The sequence below is a fragment of the Camellia sinensis genome, chromosome 13, assembly GCF_055761805.1.
Source record: "Camellia sinensis isolate YWXY chromosome 13, ASM5576180v1, whole genome shotgun sequence".
NCBI classification, from domain to species: Eukaryota; Viridiplantae; Streptophyta; class Magnoliopsida; order Ericales; family Theaceae; genus Camellia; species Camellia sinensis.
In genome coordinates, this window is record NC_138973.1 from 106,557,245 (window position 1) to 106,580,163 (window position 22,919).

Here is a 22,919-nt window from a genome sequence, read left to right on the forward strand (position 1 = left end):
AGGAATGAACACTCCGATCGGGAGTGCCGAAATTAGCACTCCGATAGATAAGTTAGTGTATATTCTCTTAGTTGCTTGAAACTTAAGTTAAACATACTAATTCACACATACCTTTCTCTAGTTGATGCTTCTCTATTTATATCCTCTTCCTTGGGCCATAGGGTCGGGCCCACCCTTGATCCATTGCACGTCTATTTATTAGGTTCTTGTTTTGCTGGTCGGAATGCCGATTATACTATTCGGCTCTGATGTCGATTAGGATCAACGCCGAGTACAAATTCCACCTTTGGCTAATCTCATATCTGTATCCGGCTTTACTCCCCCCGGAATATTCGGCTCCCACAGTTTGAATACTTCTCAGGATTGTGTTAATGTCATTTCTAGAAAAGAACTCACTAAGGCAATCCACTGTGTTTTGTACTCAAGTAAGCTCTACTAGTCTCATTAGCTATCAACCATGTCTCAGCATAACAAATTAAGGGATCTAACCACATTGCTTCAGAAAATGTCCTTGGAGGGACAAGGTCAAACTGACACACCAATGACTGACAACTATTTGGTCCAAGTAAATGAGGTGACCCAAATAAAGGAAGGCGTGCGGTGGGAAGACGAAGACTTTCACTTGTCTTACACTGACAAAACATGTGGGAATGTTAAGTTGGATGATGCTTGGTATGTAAAGGAAGTGGATCACCTCACACGCAATGGATGACATTTCAAACCCGCATTTCTTGAACAAGATGAAGTTTCAAAAGCCTCCAAAACAAAAAGGAAAAGGGCGTGAGAAAGATTGTGTACTTCAGCAGCTGAAAAAGATTCAGGTGTATATCTCCATTTGTGGTCGCCTCATGGCTTTCCGTGAACACAACCAGGCTATGTTGACTACACTAAACAAGGCCAAATTGTTCGTAGACACCACTCCGAAACAACTAGTGGCATTACTTGTGCCCATGAAGAAAAATCTAACCATCAATTTCTCTAACAAAGATTTGCCACTTGAAGGGGCAACTCACAAAAAACACTTTTACGTGTCATTAAAGTGTTAGGAGAAATGGGTGCTAGTAGTGCTTATTGATAGTATATGCACTAGGATTAAAGCCCAAAGATTACACTGCCACCACACATGCTATTAGAGCATATGACAACACTTAGAAGGAGATTTTGGAAACAATGAAATTAAGGATTGAGCTTAGGCCAGACGAGCACGACGTGGAATTTCACATCATAGATGTTCTGTCTACATTCAATATATTACTAGGTAGACCATGGATGCACCAACTCCAAGCAGTGCCCTCGACTGTTCACTGAAGAATAAAGTATATTAAAGGAGATTATGTGGTTACTCTAGATGAAGATACTTTGGTACATCCACCTCCCAATGTAAACACTCTGCTACTTGAGATTCACCATGGGGACGAGGATGTCTTCATTTCAAGCTTCACCTTGGTAGAAGCTTGGTTAGTACAAACCATCATGGCACACCCTCCATTCTGATGATGAACAAATAAGGGTATATCCCTAGTTTTGGTCTAGGAAAGAGTGGAAAACACGGAGTCTCAAAGGTGTCAGAAGTCAACAATAATTTGTTTACTTTTGGGCTAGGTTATCAACCAACAAAAAGAGACTTGATGGCAAAGGCAATTGAAACACGGGACAAGACAAGGGCAAAAACAGAAAGCATAAAGTATAAGTTGAAGTACAAGCCCATCCAAGGAACACTCAACGGGCATTTTGTTAGAAGGGGAGAAGATTTTCCATTTTGTAGATTCCCAGAACCTTAGATTAATCATTCAACAAGGAAAAGGTATCCAGGTTTTGAAATCTTCTTTGACCATGAGCTGATGGATAGTGATGAAGATTTCATAAACCTGGATGTAGACATTGTGCAAGACAAATACAACAGTTCAAGCGATAGAAGTGAAGACTAGATAGACAATTTGACTATGACTAAATATTGAGACTGGTTTGAGTACTGAGACTGGTCATATTAGCTTGGGGAATTTCAGTTCTATGTTTGTGTTGGAAAATTGAGCTATAGAAGATAACGTCACCAAATACACAGTCAATGCAATGGAGAGAGAAGTACCGAACTAGTCTATTGAGAAATGTACAATTTACAAGTCTAACAACGAGCCCAGTAGTGAGTCAAGTGAGTCAGAATTTGGCCTGTTAGATTTGGACGCATCAAGTGACCTGGAAGTCATAAGTCCAGGGGTCAATATTGAGTTCGAATTTTCTATTTATTTTGAGTTTGAGTCATATGTAAGTCCTCCAGTTGCAAGGAGTGATTCCGAGTACCTCACAGTGCCATTAGTTAATAATATTAATCCCACTGATTTTGAAAATAAAAATGAAAATGATTTCAAGAAAGAAATTTCTTAAAGCATAAAAGACTTAGTTGAATGGGAAGAAGAAATACGAGTTAAACCCATCATGGATGAGATAATCCCAATAAACCTAGGCAATAAGGAAAGTTCTTGCATGGTCGAGATTGGATCCACGTTGTCTTCAGAGGAACGTGGGCGCTTAGTCACTCTTTTAAAATAATTCAAAGATGTTTTTGCGTGGTTCGCTGAAGACATTCTTGTAATTGATCCGAAGATTGAACAACATAAAATCCCTCTAGACCCTGAAGCTAAACTCGTGAAGCAGAAATTAAGAAAAAATTAAGTGAGATGTGAAAGAAGAGAAATCAAGTGAGATAGGTGGTACTTGAAGCAATAACAGACTCCTCGCAAAGTCCGCAGTCTTACTAGCCTGAACCTTATCCAAATCCGTTAGAGTCCCTACTAGAACCAGCCCAACAAAGCTTATCTCATCCCCAATTTGCTTGCCCACATCAACCAAGATAAGGCTAACTATCATGTTGCTTGGCACCGCCAAGAATCGGGCAAGCAAGCAGATACACAAAGTAGTCCGCCTACACTCCTAAAACTTTTTGTCTTTCTGGTCTCACCTACTTGTGAACTTATCAATCAAAGTGAGGATTAACAGCTCACCATTCTGAATGCAAGCCTTGGTGTCACTCGGAAGCAGCCTACAAATCTCTCCGAGCAACTTGGGATAGCTTATCAAAGGAGTTGGCCGCACCAAATCAACCCTTAGAGGGCACTCTAGCAGAGCATCGAAAGTGGGACAGAGTTTTTGATGCCCAAACTAGAAAACATAAAAGCTCAGGTCCCAAAATCGAGCCGCCGCATGAAGGAAAAGCATGTCAATGATCAACCAGCTAAGAGGAAACACGGAGTTCAGTCCATAGCTACGAAAGTTGGCTCATTCACTTCATGACACGGTACATAGCGTTTCAGAGTTGGTGGAAACATTCTAACATCAATGTTAGAGTCATGATAGTCTGTTAGGTTATGTGTACAGCGCTTTTGAGTTTTAATTTTGTTTTATTTTTTTAGTCTTGTTCAAGGGTCATTGTCAGATTCATGTGATAAGCATAAAGGTCAAGCATTCGAAAGAAATAAAAGATTTTGACAAAAAGAATGTTAGATTTCATTACATATACTATGTAGATTTTGGAACTGTACAAAAACATAGATTTTACTGAAGCATGAGGCATCTCCCAAGGCATCCTATACAAGTGCTTTCTAAAAAAGAAAAAAATTATAAAAGTGAAAAGCAAAAATTCCAAGGCTATGGCACATGGAACCTAGTCAACCTCTTCGGGGGAGCTTTGAAGCACCTTGGGACGGACCCCCTCTCATCCCCATTATTACCATCATCATTGTAATGCTTCGAAATACAAGACAACAAACCATCCACCATATTCATTAAATAACAACACATGAATAAGTAATTATCTTCCATTAGTTCCAATTGATAGCACAAAAGAGTAACATATGCAGATATACATTCACAAGCCTAACCCTGAATCTATAGCATATGTTACATGATAGAGAAATAGAATGAAAGTTGAACAAATAAGAAATTCCCTAAAGGCTTATAGCTTTCCAAGACAGTGCTTGGTTACAATAAAATAGATTTAAATCTAATACAGTTAAAGCCCTAGGCTTGTACAAGATAAGTACAACAACATAAACAAAATGAAGCTCTTGCTTCCAAGTCCTCCCAAGCTATTGCCTTGGTGGAGGCATATCATCCGCACCTGAAAATGATTTTCTCTCATAGGGTGAGCCAAAGCCTAGTAGAAATAATCCAACACAGTATATGAATCCTAACAGAGTTATAAGGTGAATACATATGCAATGATCGTGCGAAAACAATTTATATCACCTTTTCAAAACCATGCAATACCAGGTTTATTACAATTATGAAATCATTGCATTTACATTAGAAAAACAAGGCAATGAATCACAATCTCCGGGAATGTCAAAACAAATACAACATTTCACGGAAATTTCTTCCGTAGGAAACCGTAGACCGGCACCCATGTAAACATAGGCTATACAAGGACTACTATGGCCATTTCACAGAAATTTTGTCTGCAAGATCAACACCCATGTAAACGCGCGGTTTTTGGGACTTTCACCATGGACATACAAGCCAACTTATTTCAATGAGACAACACTTACTTTCCAGATTCCCCCTTTTTCTCTAAACAATGCACGTTTTCAATATAGCAATTATGTAACAATGCTTAATGCCATGGATGAGATGATAGTTTCAATTCTTCTAATTCTCATGCAATTTCTACAAGAATCATAGCTATCCTCCACCGATAGCCTAAAACAGATATCTCTAGACAGATAAATAACTTTTATAAAGACAAACTTTCTAAATTTCAAGATGTGAGTGGTAATACATACCCAACTCTATCATCCACATCAATATTAACCCGATTTTACACTTTCAACATCAATTCTACTTATTTATACAAAATCAACATTTGAGATATTTAGGACAAAAACCCCCTTTTATTCCACAACCAATTCCAAGTATGTAAACTAACCATTTTATCATAACTTAACTTCATCTATAATCCCACAACCATTTTCAAGAATCCATTTGAAAATCCCTCTTTTGATTTTTAACCCAAAACCCTATGTTTGTTCAATGACCTCCAAATCACAATGTAGTTTTAGAAATAGCAAATAATTAAGTTAAAAATCATAAGATAGTGCGAAGAATCCTTACCTCAAGCTTAGAAGATGAGAGACAGAATGAAGGAACTTCAAAAACGTCAAAACCCAGCTTTGTTTTGATTAGAATGAAGCTTTAGATGAACTCTACCTTTTTAACAAAGAGACTAGGATTGAGAAATCAATGGATGAGGGTGTATTTGTAGAAAGAATGTGAGTTTTAGAGAGAGAAGCTCTAGATCTAGGGTTTTTGGAATGTTTTAAGAGAAATATATATGAAAAAGTGATCTAAAAAGTGACTTTTATGGATTGAATTATGCGCAGGCCGCTAGAGCGAAAGAAGTGTCGCTCAAGCAACCAGACATAATAAGTGATATTGCTCAAGCGCAAGAAGTGATCGCTCGAGCGAAGAATACGAACTCCTAAAAGTTTTGTAGATAGAAAACCATCGCTCGAGCTGAAGAAGGACCACTTGAGCACAAGAGTGACCGTAGAATGCCAACTCCCAGTATCTTTGTTGACCTGTAAAAGTACTGACAGTTCTCAAAGATCGCTCGATCGCAAGAAGTTTTGCTAGAGTGAAGACGCCAAAATCTGGACAGGAACCATTTTGAAAAACTAACTCTTGACCTGTTCCAAACGCAACCATGAAACTCCCATAACCAAAGTCAACGAGCAAATAAGAGAAATAAGACTTCAACAAATATATAAGACAATAAAGCTAGGATCCAGAACATCAAATGGGTCGAGTCTAAACCAGAATCGCTATAACCTCTCTCCTTAAGGAATTTCGTCCCCAAAATTTGAATAAAACAACAAAACCATGTTTCAACCAATTAGAACGATGATTGTAAATCAAATTCAACACCATGGCCCATCCACCGATCATTCATTCTCATCACCATGATAAACGCATGCTTATTACTGAATATACAATTCACATTTTCAAAACATATACAATGTTTATATTACATTAACATCACAAAATTTCAATACATGCTCAAACATCAACAAATAGGTCCAGATACTTCTCACGAACTTCCAACTCATGCTCCTAAGTTGCTTCCTCAATCCCGTGATGTTGCCACAACATCATCACTAAAGGAATTGTCTTGCCACGCAAGACTTGGTCTTGAGTATCTAAAACTCTAATCGGTCTCTCCTTATACGTGGCATCCTCATTAACCTCTAACTCGGTCCAATCAAACACGTGTGATGGATTCGGCTCATACTTCCGGAGCATACAAATATGAAATGTGTCATGAACCCCAGAAAGCTGTCGCAGCAAGGCCAAACGATAAGCTACTTTCCTAGTCCGCTCTAGGATTTTAAATGGCCTAATAAATCTAGGAGACAACTTCCCACTCTTCCCAAACCTCATCAAACCCTGTCTAGGTGATTTTTTCAAGAAGACGTGGTCTCCTACCTCAAAGGATAATGGTCTTTTCTTATGGTCGGCATAGTTCTTCTGGCAACTTTGAGCCGTAACCAACCTCTTACGAATAAGCGCAACCTTCTCCGTCGTTTTTCGGACCAACTCTGGGCCTATCATGGGTGCATCACCCACCTCAGCCCAACACACAAGAGATCTACATGGTTGGCCATACAAGGCCTGAAAAGGTGCAATGCCAATGCTCGCTTGAAAACTATTGTTATAGGTAAAGTCCAGTACGGGCAAGTGCCTCTTCCATGACTCCTTCAGGTCAAGAACAGAACCCCAAAGCATATCTTCAAGGATCTGAATGGTATGCTCTAACTGCCCGTCAGTTTAAGGATGATAAGCGGTACTAAAAGTCAATCTAGTGCCCAAAGCATTCTATAGGCTTTGCCACAACCGAGCCGTAAAATGTAGATCTCTATCCGTGACAATCGTCACAAGGACTCCATGAAGTTGAACAATGTCTCTAATATACAGGTCGGCAAGGAAATCTACTGAGTCACTCGTGGGAATAGGTACAAAGTGCGCTGACTTAGTTAACCCGTCAACTATCATCTAAATGGCATCATTATCCCGTTGAGTCCTTGGATGACCCACAACAAAATCAATCGTGACATGCTCCCATTACCACTCGGCTATAGGCAAGGGTTGCAACAAGCCCGTTGGCCTCTGATGCTCGACCTTTTTTTGTTGACAAGTAAGGCACCTCGATACAAACATAGCTGCATCCTTCTTCATCACTTTCCACCAAAACTGGTAGCTAAGGTCATGATACATCTTTGTGCCTCCCGGATGTACTGCATGGCGTGAATGGTGAAACTCTCGGAGCACCTCCTCTCTGTAAGACTCTGGCATGAAAAGATGGTTGAGGTATCTAACACTCGAGTTAGAAAATGTGTTCAAGCCCTTCTCTATCTTCCCACTAGAGATCTTCTCCCGTAGAGTTTCTACCTCGTGATCACCCCGTTGTGCTTGGAAGTCGAACTCACCAATAGCACCTAACATCTCCCATTCTCAGATGGAAATACTCGCTACACTGCTCAAGGACTTTCTAATCAAGGCATCAGCCACTACATTGGCCTTCCCCGGATGATAGTGCAACTCAAAATCATAGTTCTTCATGAACTCTATCCATCTTTTCTATCTCAAATTCAAATATTTCTGTGAAAACAGATACTTCAAACTCTTATGATCGAAAAAGTCCTTAAATCTCTCACTATACAAGTAATGCCTCCAAATCTTTAAGGCACAAATCACTGCTGCTAGCTCTAAGTCATGAGTAGGATAGTTTCTCTCGTGTGTTTTCAACTGACGTGAGCCATATGCTACTACCCTTCCCTCTTGAATTACGACACAACCTAAACTTTCCCGAGGTGCATCACAATACACTGAGTAGCCCAAACCCCTCTCTGAAGTAGTCAATACTGAAGCAGTGGTAAGTCTAACCTTAAGTTCTTGGAACAACTTCTCACAAGTCTCACTCCACACAAACTTAATTCCCTTCCTCGTCAGTCTAGTCAACGGTGAGGCTAACCTAGAGAAATCCTTCACAAACCGACGACAATACCCAGCTAACCCCAAGAAACTACGAATCTCAAAGGCATCCTTTGGTTGTTCCCAATCTTGTACTACTTCTATTTTAGAAGAATCTACAGTCACCCCTTCCCCGAATACCACATGGCCTAAGAATTTCATTTTTTTCAACCATAATTCACACTTCCTGAACTTAGCATACAATTTGTGGGCTTTAAACAACTCAAGTACAACTCGAAAGTGTTCCCCGTGCTCCTCCTCAGAGGATGAGTAAATGAAAATGTCAGCAACAAAGACAACCACAAAGCAGTCTAAGAACTCATGAAAGATCCGATTCATCAAATCCATAAACATGGTCGGTGCATTGGTTTACCCAAAAGGCATCACTAGGAACTCAAAATGGCCATACTGCTTATGGAATGTCGTTTTGTGGATATGCTCCTCCTTTACTCTCAATTAGTGATAACCTGATCTCAAGTCTATCTTAGAAAAGCAATAAGACTCTTTCAACTGGTCAAACAAATCATCTATACGAGGTATAGGGTATTTGTTCTTAACAGTTATCCGGTTCAACTTTCGGTAATCAATACAAATTCACAATGTGCCATCCTTCTTCTTCGCAAAAAGAGCTGGTGCTCCCAAGGCGATATACTAGGACATATAAAACCCTTATCTAACAATTCTTGGAGTTGAATCTTCAATTCACTCAACTCAACGGGTGCAAAACTATACGGTGCCATAGAAATCGATGCCATGCCAGACACGAAATCAATAGAGAACTCAATCTCACGGTGAGGTGGCAAATTAGTGAGATCTTTAAGAAAGGTGTCCGGGTATTCACAAACTACCCTCGGTAACTCAACTAAGACCATATCACTCTTAACACCCAAGAATGTAGCAACAAAGAGACTAAGCTCACCCTGACCACATGAATCACACACTGGCAACAAAGCTCTGTCAACCCGATCTCCCAAGAATTAAAAATAATCACAACTCGAGGTACATACAGTAACCCTTTGACGGTAACAATCTATAATAGCTCGATACGATGACAACCAATCTATGCTCAATATAACATCAAAACTCAACATATCAATTAATGTAAATGAAAAAGTAAGTCGGCAACCGGCAACCTCTATCTCACAACCCCGACACCCCTGGTGTAACATAACCTCTCCACCAATCGGTCACTCTACCCTGAGTGGAGATGCTAACTGAGCCATTTCTAATCCCAATGCCGATGCAAATGCAAACGAGATAAAAAAAAATGGGATGCACCCATATCAATCAACACATTGGCAATAAAATTACACAATAAGAAGTTACCTCTCACTATCGAAAGTGCTGGCACTAAATCTGGCGTGGTAACAGCATACACATGTCCTGTAGGTCTCTACTCTACTTGCTCACCCTTCAGAGCAAAAGTTTGACGCACATATTGAGCCGAAGAGACCCCCAGATTGGCCCTTGAAGCCTATACTGACTGGTTAGGCTGATGGCTCTGTGTCTGCCTCGAACCAGACGCACTAGGTGGGCCACCCAACTGGGGGCAAAACCTCCTCACATGCCCTAGCTGCCCACACTGATAATAGGTAGGCGGCTGCCCACTCTCCTGATTCTGGCTCTAAGGATGAGCTGAAGATATTGTAGACTGTTGCCCTCCTTCCCTCTGTGGGCAAGCTAGAGACTTGTGACCTAACTGGCAACACTTAAAACAAGTGAAACCTCTCTAATTACCTCTCATTGAAACCAAACTCGGCACAGGAAAGATGGATCTAGACTGTGTTGCTTGGGACTGTTGTGGGTTAGAACCCTTCTACCTCTTACTATCCTGATTCTCCTCCTGAACCTCCTGACTCCTCTACTTGGAGCCCTCATCCTCTCCTCCTCAATCTAAATCATGGTCTCTGAGTGAGCTGTCGCCTCCACAAGATGACCGTAATTCCTAATCATGGATGCGACCACCTTGAAAAGGAGTCCGGTCTTCAATCTCTTCTCAAACTCCAAACAACGGCGTTCCTCCGTTGCTACCAATTCTGGTGTAAACTTTGACAAGCTCGTGAAAGTTGCCTAAAACTTAGCCACTAGTGTGTTAAGGTGCTTGAGCTTCAAGAATTGCTCCCTCAATTTCTCCCTCACAGTGGGAGGCAAAAACTTATCTTGGAAGGCATTGACAAAGGCCTCCTAAGTCACCCCGATGCCCCGCACAAACTTCCACCACTGACCCGCATTCCCCTTCTACTAGAAGGGTGCCAAGGTCACCCGTAGGCCATCATCTTCGATGCCAAGCATCTCGAACATCTTCACCATCTGCTTGAGCCGTTCATTAGCTTTTAAAGGTTCTTTAGGATTCACCCAAAACTCATCCAGATTCGACTAGAAGAACTCCTTATTTAAGAAAGATGGCCCTGTTTCAGCAACATGGGTCTGGACTTGATTCTCAACTTTGAGAATGTCCATAGATTCCCACAAAGCTATGGCCATTTCTCAGGCCAAAGAGCTCATGGCTTGTTGACTAACCGGTTCGACCATATTGGCCACACCAACCCCTTCCTTCTGCGCTAAAATATCATTTGGTATTGGCACCTCCTGCCGTCTAGGCTTGCCATGCCTAACACCACCATGTCCATGTCTTGACATCCTAATAGAGGTAACACCAGAGATTAGCACATTCACAAATGTGCCAAAGCTAACTCACTCGTGTCCTAAAGCAATGGACAACAATTAATTCACTCCACATAAGCATAGAATCACATAAACACAAACGAATTTCCTTTCTAGATAATGATCGTCCCGTCACGTTCCCAGAGTTCTAGTTAGAAATAGTAGCAATCAAGTGCTCTTCTAACAGGACTTGTAGAAACTCATAGACCCAATCAACATCGTAGAAATTAAACTCCATACCCATTTAGCCACATAAACACGTTATCACATGGCATGCCATACATACAAATATCTCCATCAAGCGAGATAAACCCATTGTGGTAAGAACTACTCCCCATGTACCAAAAGTATTCAAACCCGGTATGCTCAAATATCAAGTTGTAACGCCCCGAAATAAAACACAATAAACCATCCACCATATTCATTAGATAACAACACATGAATAAGTAATTATCTTCCATAAGTTCTAATTGATTGCACAAAAGAGTAACATATGTAAATACACATTCACAAGCCTAACCCTAAATCTATTGCATATGTTACATGAGAGAGAAATAGAATGAAAGTTGAACAATTAAGAAATGACTTAAAGGCCTATAGCTTTCCAAGATAGTGCTTGGTTACAACAAAATGGATTTAAGTCCAATACAGTTAAAGCCCTAGGCTTATACAAGATAAATACAACAACATAAACAAAATGAAGCTCTTGCTTCCAAGTCCTCCCAATCTATTGCCTTGGTGAAGGCATATCATCAACACCTGAAAATGGTTTTCTCACATAGGGTGAGCCAAAACCCAGTATAAATAATCCAACACAGTATATGAATCTTAACAGAGTTATAAGGTGAATGCATATGCAATGCTCTTGCCAAAACAATTTATATCACCTTCTCAAAACCATGCAATACTAGGTTTATTACAATTATGAAATCATATCCTTTACATTAGAAAATAAGGCAATGAATCACAATCTCCAGGAATGTCAAAACAAATACAACATTTCACGAAAATTTCATCCGTAGGAAACCGTAGACCGGCACCCATGTAAACATAGGCTATACAAGCACTGCTATGGCCATTTCACAAATTTTTTTTTCCACAGGATCGACACCCTTGTAAATGCGTGGTTTTTAGGACTTTCACCATAGACACACAAGCCGATTTATTTCAACGAGACAACACTTACTTCCTAGATTCTCCATTTTTCTCTAAACAATGCACGTTTTCAATATAGTAATTATGTAACAGTGCGTAATGCCATGGATGAGAAGATAGTTTCTGTTACCCAAAAGACAACCTAAGAGGGGGGGTGAATTAGGCTTTTACAATTAAAAATTAATATTGCCCTAATAAAAATTATGACTAGCACAATAGATAAATATAGTTAATGAAATAAAAATAATTAAAACAAGTGTTCTAACGACTATGTCAGTTAATGATTTTAGCATAGTAAAAATGTGAAATATAGCTACAACAATTTAAATAAAATAAAGAGATAAGGGAGAGAGAGGCAAACAAATTTATAGTGGTTCGGCATCAACTCGGCCTACGTCCACTCCTCAAGCTTCACTTGAGATTTTCCCACTATGCTCTAGCTTCACAAAGGTACTAGCAACCTTTTCACAAATGGTGCAATCCTCCACGGATTTTACACAGACTTTCTAAGTCAAGAACACTGAGTGTACTACACTCTTATAAGATTGAAAAGAATGTGTTTTTGCTTTCACAGAAAGCTACAAGAATTATCTCTCAAAGAGAGATATATAAAACGAAGCTTTGATTTTTTTGTAAATCTCACACATGAAAGATGAGCTTAATGCTATAAGGCTCAATGTATAATTTCTGAGAGAGGATGTAAACAAAAATTGAAGAACACTTCTCAGAGAATTTTTTCAGAGAATAGATGTGAGTGATTATAGATCAAAGAATATTTTCTGGTTTTTTGTTGTTACTAGTTTACATTAGAGGCTTCGGTAGATAGAATGAAACTTATAGCCATTTATAGCCGTTGTATTCATTTGAGTTTATAGCCATTTTTAGCCGTTGTATTCATTTGAATTTATAGCCGTTATACTCCATCATGACTAATTTGAATATCTTCCACTTGAACCTTTTGGCCTGCTGCTGTGCTGGGTTGTTTGAACCTTTGTTTTGGGCTATTTGAACCACTAGTTTGGGCATTATTTTTGGGTTGAAATGAACTCCTGATTTAAGCAAATATTAAATACATTCAAACAATATTTAGGATAAAAGTTTAGGTGAGAAATAAAGGGACAAAATAAATTTTGATTCTATTTTTCTCTTTCAAATAAATTAAAACATAATTAAATAAATCATCAAAATAAATTTTGGATTCTATTTTTCTTTTTCAAATAAATTAAAATATAATTAAATAAATCATGAAAATAAATTTTGGATTCTATTTTTCTCTTTCAAATAAATTAAAACCTAATTAAATAAATCATCAAAATAAATTTTGATTCTATTTTTCTCTTCCAAATAAATTAAAACATAATTAAATAAATCATCAAAATAAATAAGTCTAACAATTTCAATTCTCCTAATTCTCATGCAATTTCTACAAGAATCATAGCTATACCCCATCGATAGCCCAAAACAGATATCTTTAAATAGGTAAATACATTCTATAAAGATAAACTTTCCAAATTTCAAGATGTGAGTAGTAATACATACCCAATTCCACCATCTACATCCATATCAACCCAATTTCACACTTCCAACATCAATTTTAATTATTTATACAAAATCAACGTTTGTGGGCAAAACCCCATTTTTCTTCCACAATTAATTCCAAGTGTCTAACCCAACCATTTTATCACAACTCAACTTCATCTCTAATCCCACAACCATTTTCAAAAATCCATTTGAAAAACCCTCTTTTGATTTTTAACCCGAAACCCTAGGTTTGTTCACACACCCCCAAATCACAATGTTGTCTCAAAAATAGCAAATAACTAAGTTAAAAATTATAAGAGAGTGCAAAGAATCCCTACCTCAAGCTTAGAAGATGAGAGAGAGAATGAACTTCAAAAACGCCGAAACCTAACTTTGTTTTGATTAGAACGAAGTTTTAGATGAGCTCTACCTTTTTAACAAAGGGACTAGGGTTGAGAAATCAATGGATGAAGGTGTATTTGTAGAGAAAATGTGAGTTTTAGAGAGAGAAGCTCTAGATCTTGGGTTTTTACAATGTTTTGAGAGAAAGAGATATGAAAAATGATCTAAAAAGTGACTTTTATGGATTGAAATACGTGCAGAGTGTTCGAGTGAAGGAAGTGTCGATCGAGCGACCAGACACAATAAGTGATACCGCTCGAGCACAGGAAGTGACTGCTTGAGTGATGAAGCCAAAATCTAGGCAGAAACCATTTTAAAAGACTAACTCCTAATCTGTTCCAAACACAACCATGGCACTCCCATAACCAAAGTCAACGAGTAAATAGAAGAAATATGATATGAACAAACGTATAAGAAAATAAAACTCAGATCTAGAGCAACAAATGGGTCGGGTCTAAAATCTAAATTGCTATAATCACGGCTATCGAGGACATATCTTCATTTAAATCACTCATTCTAGTTGCACGGGACACAGATGCACCACATGTGCACCTAAACAGGCCATCATCCTGCAAAGAATGAAAAGGAACTCCAAATATGCTAGAATCACAAAATAGTTGAGGCCACATAAATAATGGAAGAAAAGATGAATCGAGGCTCGGGCACCTGTAGCATATTTCCAGATTAACACCATCATGCCAGCCATCGTCTGGTAGCAGTCCACGACATGACCTTGAAGAACCTACATTAAAAAGGGAATAAAAGATCAATATGGTTGGAATACAACAATGGGAAATAAGAAGCAGAAACAAGAAGGAGGAGATAGGAAGGTACCTACACGACTCCAATAGGCACTACAAGAAAAAACACCTTTAGTGACCACCTATTTTTAGTTGGTCACAAAAAGTATGGTAATCTGCCACCAAAATTTATTTTGGTCACGGATGATGGTGTTTTAGTGACCAACATTTTTTTGGTGGCTAATAGTTAAGTATTTGTGACCAAATTCAAAATGTGGTCGCCAAAAGTGATGGCGGGAGCGCGAAATAAAAAGGGCGGGACATCAATCTTTTGGCCACCAGTAGATTTTGGTCACAAAAAGGAAAAATGATACACACTGCGTCGTTTTGAAATTCTTAATTAAAAAATATGTTTCTGAGCCTTGATCTTCCCTCATTGTTGCCCTCTTCCTTCCCTCATCGTTGCCCTCTTCCTTAATAAAAAAAAGTTTCCTGTTTCCTTGAGCTTCCGATCGGTTCATCAAACCCTACCCACCATCTCCTCACTTCGTTCCCTGGGTTTGCCGCTCTTCATCTACGCCTCCACCTTGTACTTACCAGGTTAGTGTCTCTCTCTCTCTCAATCTCTCTCTCTGTTCATGTATATATATATATAATCGATCGATGTCTATATCTATATCTCACTTCCGATCTGTTCATGTCTATATCTATAATCGATCGATGTTTCTTTTTCATCGTTGCAACTCCTCACTTCCGATCTGTTCATGTCTATATCTATGTCTATGTCTATATCTATAACTCTATTATTTGAGTTTCATATATACTTGCTGATTTTTTTTTTAATCTCTATCATTTGATTTTCATACATAGAATTTCTGATTGATTTGTAATCGATCTGTGCTTCTCTCTCATTTTTCTTTGATTTTCATACTTTCTTTTTTTTTCTGAAAATTTTCTCCTCTGTTTGCTATTTTTTTCTTTTTTCTTTTTGAAACAATTTTAATTTTTGAGTTAATTACACTTTTCACCTTCTAGTTTGATCTAAATTTTACTTTAGTTCCTATAATTTAAATTTGAACAATTTGGTCTTTATATTTTAAATTTAGCTTCAATTTGGTCCTTTTGTCTTAATTGGAGGTTTTAACAATTTTAGAATACTTGTCAACTTTTTAATGTTTCAATTTGGTTGTTCCATCTAAATTAGATGTTAAAATTAACAAATTTGAGACCCTTGCTAATTTTTTATTTTTTCAATTTGACTCTTCTCTTCCATCTAAATTGAAAGTTAAAATTAATAATTTTGGGACACTTGTTAATTTTCTAAGGTGTATACGTAGACAAAATTAACAAAAATTTAGATAGGAGAACCGAACTAGACTTAAATTATAGAGAACAAATTATTCAAATTAAAACAATAGAGGAGACTAAAGTGAAATTTGGGTAAAACTGCAGCGTAAAAAGTGTAATTAACCCTTAATTTTTTAGAAAGGATAAAGAATTTATTTGACGAATTATTTTTAAAAAACACCTATGATATTCATTTTTTAAGAAGCACAAAAAAGTTATGAAAGCAAATTTTGTACAAAAATAAAAATGATAAGAAAATAATGGAGTTTTTTGAAATTATTTTTGTTATTTTTTTTATTCCAAAAATATGAAAAACAAAAACAAAATAAATGAAAACACTGCCAAACAAACTCGAATTATTGGTGGGAATTTTCCCTTACTCTATATGTCTTAACACCTACTACCAGGTGGGGCAGTAACTTAGATTGGTTATTATACCTAAAATTGGTTATAATCAATAACTTAGATAATTAGTTTAAATCCAACTGTTGAAAATAGAGAGGTGTGAACCATTTGATCATAAGTCTGTAATCAATATTTTTATAGAAAATACCCAAATAAATAGTATTTAATTTTGATTTGACAATTTACTATAAACTCGTTCTAAACTCGACTTGTTACCTATTCTTTCTTTCCAGCTAATTGAGAACTTTGCATTCTATAAGATGTGACTTACATTTCAAAAACAAGTGATAAGGATTGCCTCCACAATCAATTGTAGGTTGTGTGGATCATGAATTTTTTATAGAAATTTAAAAATATAGAGAAAAAATTTCGCTTATATTTTATTTATATTTTCTCACGTTTTTTTTTCCTCTCCCAAATTTTTACTCAAATTTATAATTCAAACACAATTATTATTATTATTATTTTAATCTTGATCTTGGAACTGTAGGAAGCTAGTTGTGTGCATGGGAATTCTAGGTAAGGATATGAAGTATGGACAATGACATTTCGTTGTAAACATATGGGAATTTTAGGTGAGTATAATTGACAATTAAGAGTATGGAGGGACAGATAAGTCATTTTATAAGTGCTCAAAATGCAGTGTTGCATTCATATTAAAGGAAGTCTCAAACAATTATTTCACTATATGCATATAGGAATTTTAGGCGAGGATGTGAACAATGACATTTTATTATAACCGATGATCAAGAGTTACTCTAGGGACATATTAGTCTTATTTATAGAAGTCCACTGAATACAGTGTTGCATTCATACTGGAGTAGTGATCAATCTTTGAAAAAAAGTACTACCCAAGTAGTGCTTGTGACAAATTCCAAAGATTTTCCCTAAACCCAAACATGTGCAAGTGAATTTAAAAAAAGAAAAAAGAAAAGAAAAAAAAGTAGATGAATAGAGAAGGAGAAGATTACAGTGTCTATCAAGAACCTAAGTATAGTGTTTGTGAGAAATTCCAAATATTTTCCTTGAACCCAAACACATGCAGGTGTTCTCAGGAAAATATTAAAGATATATGTGATGAGATATCTTTACCTGTATAAGATTTTATTTTATTTTATTTTGTTTTGGGTGGGAAGTTTAGAAAAACCATCATCTCTAGTTGAACAAACAAACACTAGGAGAAACTGAAAGAAATATAGTACCCCATGGTAGTTAGGCCAATGAATCTATAGTAGGAAATCAAAGTCAAAAACTTGAAAAAGCTTATCTCACTTACCTAATTGTTGTTATTAATTTGATTTCCACCAAACATCATATATCATCATTTAATCCGCTCATCAAAATGCAACATTAATCTTTTAACAATTTAATAATTAGATGTTTTTAATTTATTTAACTTATTCTTACCTCCTATGTTGTAAAAAAAAATTATCACTTCGATAATTTCTTTAAAAAAAAAAAAAAGCAAATAATCCTATAAATTGTACACAACAAATAATTTATTTGACAAGCCTATAAGATGAAGATATGGTTCATTCAATATATCTGTACACTTTATTAAAAAGCATTCCCACCATTCGTTTCTTATGTATATATTGGATATTCTCTTTTCTCTCTCCCTATTGCATATCCATAGTGTTGGTCCTAGGTGATCCTTTTTGCACTATAAAAATGTTTTAAGATGTCTCTGTTTTAAAATGTCTTAAACAAATATTTTAGTTTGGTATTTGATTTATTAGACTGATTAATTTAAAGAATCAAGTTCATGGATCCCATTTGTGTGGATCTCTTTTCTATTGGCAACTATTTCCCATTGGGCAGTGGCGAAATCTTCAATAACTAGATCGCGGGTGTTGGTTAACTTGATTGATGATTGCCTATCAACCACCAATTTAATATTAAAAATAAAAAATGAGATAGAAACCGATCTTGTCTTCCATTTTGTTTGTTTTCTTGCAATATATATATATTTTGGGAAATAACAATTCAGGATATATTTTGAACGTTAATTACAAATCTGTCAAATATATGATGCAGATGAGCATTCATTATGACTTTAATTGTATTAGGTGGTGATGCAGATGATAGAATGATGATGCCCTTAAAATTTTAATCTGTAAAATATTTTTTCTTTTTTTAAAGTAGAAAATATTATTTTTTCAGCTAATATAATTTGGTTCTTTGTGCTGTAGCAGCAGCTTCATGCTGCAGCAGCAACTTCCTGTTGGTTCTTAATATTTTTTTTCTTCTTTTCTTGGCAGCAGCAGTAGTGTTCAATATTATGCTTATTGAATACTAAAACAACCATAATGGAATCAATAACTATTATAGTTGAATAATATAGGAAGGAATGTGAGATTTGATGCTTGCCTAAAGCGTATAAATAACTTTTTCACCTTATAACAAAATTAACCTCCAAAATAGGAATAAAATTCATTTTTAGTTAATTGGTTTTTGCTTTATTCACCTAACATAATCTTCACTTTGTAGGTCACCAAATATGGACAAGAGTTGGATGTCAATTAGGAATAGATTGAGTTCGAAGTATAGAGAAGGGGTTAAGTCATTTCTCCAATTTGCAATGACAAATGTTGGCGTAGATAATAGAATTCGTTGTCCGTGTATGGATTGCCTAAATTTTGAACATCATACCTTTAAGGATGTGGAATATCATTTGATCCGAAAAGGGATATCACTTTCATACAAGACTTGGGTGCACCATGGGGAAACTGTTTCTGTCAATCAACCTCATGTGTGGAATAATGACAATGACATTGAAGGTGTTGGTGATGAAGGGACAACCAATGAATGCCTTCACGTTGAAGATGAATTGTATGATATGTTAGATGACTGTCACATGGCGCATATTTTTGATGATGATGAAGAGGGTGAGCAGAATGATAATGAGCAAAGAGAAGATGGACGAAACTTTGATAAATTGTTAGAGGATGCTCGTCGTCCATTATACCTTGGCTGTCAGAAGTTTACTTTGTTATCATTTGTCGTTAAGATGCTTCATATAAAAGTTTTAAACAAGTGGAGCAATAAGTCTTTTGACATGTTGTTAGGCGTATTGAAAGACCTTTTACCAGAAAGTGATCAAAAGGTTCCATGGACCCTTTATGAAGCGAAGAAATTTTTACGTGATTTGGGTTTAGGATATGTGCCTATTCATGCATGTAAGTATGATTGTGCTCTTTTTTGGAAGGAAAATGCAAATTTAGAAAATTGTTCGATTTGTAAGGAGCCTAGATACAAAATGAATGATGGCAAAGGTAAGAAGATACCTCATAAAATTTTGAGATATTTTCCGTTGACACCAAGGTTGCAAAGATTATACATGTCGAGAAAAACAGCTGGAGATATGCGATGGCATAAAGAAAAACGTGTTGATGATGGCATCTTAAGGCATCCAGCCGATGGTGAGGCGTGGAAGGATTTTGATAGGCAACATGCTGTGTTTGCCCAAGAACCACGTAATGTGAGGTTAGGGTTGGCCACCGATGGTTTCAACCCTTTTGGAAATTTGAGCAACTCATATAGTATGTGGCCTGTGGTAGTTATGCCTTATAACCTACCACCGTGGAAGTGTATGAAGCAACCATTTTCCATGATGTCATTGCTTATTCCTGGACCGCAAGCACCCGGGAGAGATATTGATGTTTACTTGAGGCCATTAATTGACGAGTTGAAGGAGTTATGGGAAGATGGTGTAGTTACTTATGATGCCTCAACTGGGGCAAGTTTCCGAATGCATGCAACTGTTATGTGGACTATTAATGACTTCCCTGCATATGGTAACTTGTCAGGGTGGAGTACAAAAGGATATTTGGCTTGTCCCAATTGTAATGAGAATGCATCATCACAACGGTTAAGAAGTAAGATAGGATACACTGGTGCTCGCCGATACTTACCTGAAGACCATCCTTGGCGAAGAAGTAAGCTCTTTAATGGTAAGGCAGATGATCGAGCAAGACCTTCGGAGTTGTCAGGGGAACAAATTTTAAATCAATTGGATTCAGGAACATTTAAACCATTTGGGAAGCATCCAAGCAACCAAAAAAGAAAAAGGGATGAAAATATCGTCCTGAATTGGACAAAGAAAAGCATATTTTTCGAATTGCCTTACTGGAAGACACTCAAGTTACGACATAACCTCGATGTTATGCACATAGAGAAGAACATATGCGATAATTTAATTGGGACTTTGTTGAGCATTGATGGAAAGAATAAGGATACGGAAAAAGCACGCATGGATTTAGAGGATATGAAAATTAGGAAGGATTTGCACTTAAAGAGGCGTGCGGATGGGTCCTTTGAAAAGCCCATTGCATTGTTCACATTGTCCCTAAAGGAAAGACAAGGTTTTTGTGAGTTCTTAAAATCGATTAGGTATCCTGATGGGTATGCAGCAAACATCTCTATGTGTGTGAGCACAAAGGGCAGCAAGTTATCCGGTTTGGAAAGCCATGATTGCCATGTCCTTATACAACGACTTCTTCCTATTGGAATGCGTGGGTATCTTAACAAGGACATTTCGATTGCATTGTTTGAGTTGGGAAATTACTTTCAACAGTTATGTTCAAAAACAGTGAGGGTGAATGATTTGAAAAAATTACAAGAGAGCATAGACCTCATACTTTGCAAGCTAGAAAAATTTTTTCCACCTGCATTCTTTGATGTGATGGTTCACTTAGCTATTCACTCGCCTTGCGAAGCCATTCTTGGAGGGCCAGTGCAATATCGATGGATGTACCCTATCGAAAGGTATTTTTATGCTCTTTGATGTGAAATTATATTTTTTTTAATATTATAGTATACCCATATATATGGTTTATATAATAATTTCCTATTATTTGTTGAAGATTACTCGGGATTTTGAAAGGGTATGTAGCAAATCGAGCTCACCCAGAAGGTTCAATTGCAGAAGCTTACATTGTCAAAGAATGCCTAACTTTTTGCTCTATGTATCTTGGTGGGATTGAAACCGTATTTAACAGAGAGGAAAGAAATGAAGATGGTGGTGATGTTGGCTCAGGGCATTCAGTTTTTTCACAAAAAGTCCGTACTTTTGGGCTCACTCAAAGGGCAGTTGACGTGTCTGAGAATGAAAGAAAAGTGGCTCATTGGTTTATCTTGTATAATAGTCCTGAAATTGATGAATATCTAGAGTATGTTCTCATTTAGTTAAGTCTATGCAAAATGCTTTTCATTATGATCACACTCAAGTACTAATTATTCACATTTGATTTTTCAAGTAGAGAACACAAGAATCACTTACAAAATGCAAATGTACATGACATTACAAGACAACAACAAGAAGAATTTCCTAGGTGGTTCAAAGAGCGGGTAATATATAAGATACATAGATAATATGTAACCTCTCATCATAAACATAATTCACTGTTCGTAGATTGATATTAACATCATGCATCCTTGTCACATGTTCATGTAGATAAATCAATTACAAGCTGAAGGATCATCGGAAGCAACTGGTGAGTTGTGGTCATTAGCTAATGGTCCTAGTCCAATAGTGAATATTTATTCAGGTTGTATTTGTAATGGCATTCGATTCCACACGAAAGAGCGAGACAACCGTCGTAAAAGTCAAAATAGTGGGTTGGTTGTTCAAGGGGATCATCATGGTATGTCAATTGATTTCTATGGTCAGTTGACTAAAGTTTGGGAAATGACATACATGTTCGGGCATCGAGTTGTGTTATTTCAATGCGAATGGTTTAACACTGGTAGCAACAGAACATTTCGCACTGAAACACATTTGACAACCATTGATGTAAGAAGCCGTTGGTATCAAAATGACCCATTTGTCTTGCCAAGCCAGGTGCAACAAGTTTTTTATGTCAATGATACCAAATTAGGTGAACATTGGAAAGTCGTAGAGCGATTTCAACGTCGAGGAATATGGAATGTGCCGGAGCTTGAGGATGTAGATCCCGATGATAATGAATTGCCTATTCCGAATGATGTGTTCCAACAGGACGAGACCACTGAGATTGTCCAAATCAGCATTGCAGATTCCATTAGCAACACTTTATGTAGGACTGATATTGCACCTGATATTATTCCAAGTCAAGTGGTTCTGCAATCTAGTACAAGTGTACATGTTGAGGGTCCAAACAGAGATGATTTTATCTGTGATGATAATGATCAACATTCAAATGATCCTAGTGATGATGAAGATGAATTTCATAGTCATAGTAACTCAGATACAAATGATGATATAGAGCCTTGATTGTAATATCCTTTATTTTTTGCATTATCAAGTCATTTTCATTGTAATGCTCTTGATTGTATTGGCATGCACTTGTTAATGAAGACATGTTTAGTTACAACAAGTCTGGAATGTTGTACCTATTGCTTCATTGTGGTCCATTTGGAAACATCAGAATCTGTCTGAATCTGTTTGAAGCTGTGTTTGTTCTACTGTCTCCTCTGTGTGCTGCTGCTGAAGTGCGCTATGTTTTTTTTTCTCTTCTGTTTGGTGATGCTGCTGAATCTGTCTGAATCTGTTTATTAATCTAAATCTGCTGAATCTGTTTTGAATCTGCTGGTGTAATACTGAAATGCGGCTGCTGCTGGTGTAATGCTGAATCTGTTTTGAATCTGTTTTGAATCTGTTTTTTTTCTCTTCTTGTTGGTTTCTCA

The 22,919-nt window shown here is 37.0% G+C and overlaps 1 protein-coding gene across 1 annotated transcript; it reads left to right on the plus strand.

Moving 5' to 3' along the window:
• Positions 1–457: 457 nt before the first annotated feature.
• LOC114262649 (uncharacterized) lies at positions 458–22,506 on the plus strand. Its single transcript, XM_082900776.1, has 5 exons — positions 458–672; positions 18,744–21,020; positions 21,119–21,424; positions 21,515–21,602; positions 21,709–22,506. The coding sequence occupies exons 1-5, from the start codon at positions 458–460 to the stop codon at positions 22,504–22,506; spliced, it is 3,684 nt and encodes a 1,227-aa protein (XP_082756902.1).
• Positions 22,507–22,919: the final 413 nt, after the last annotated feature.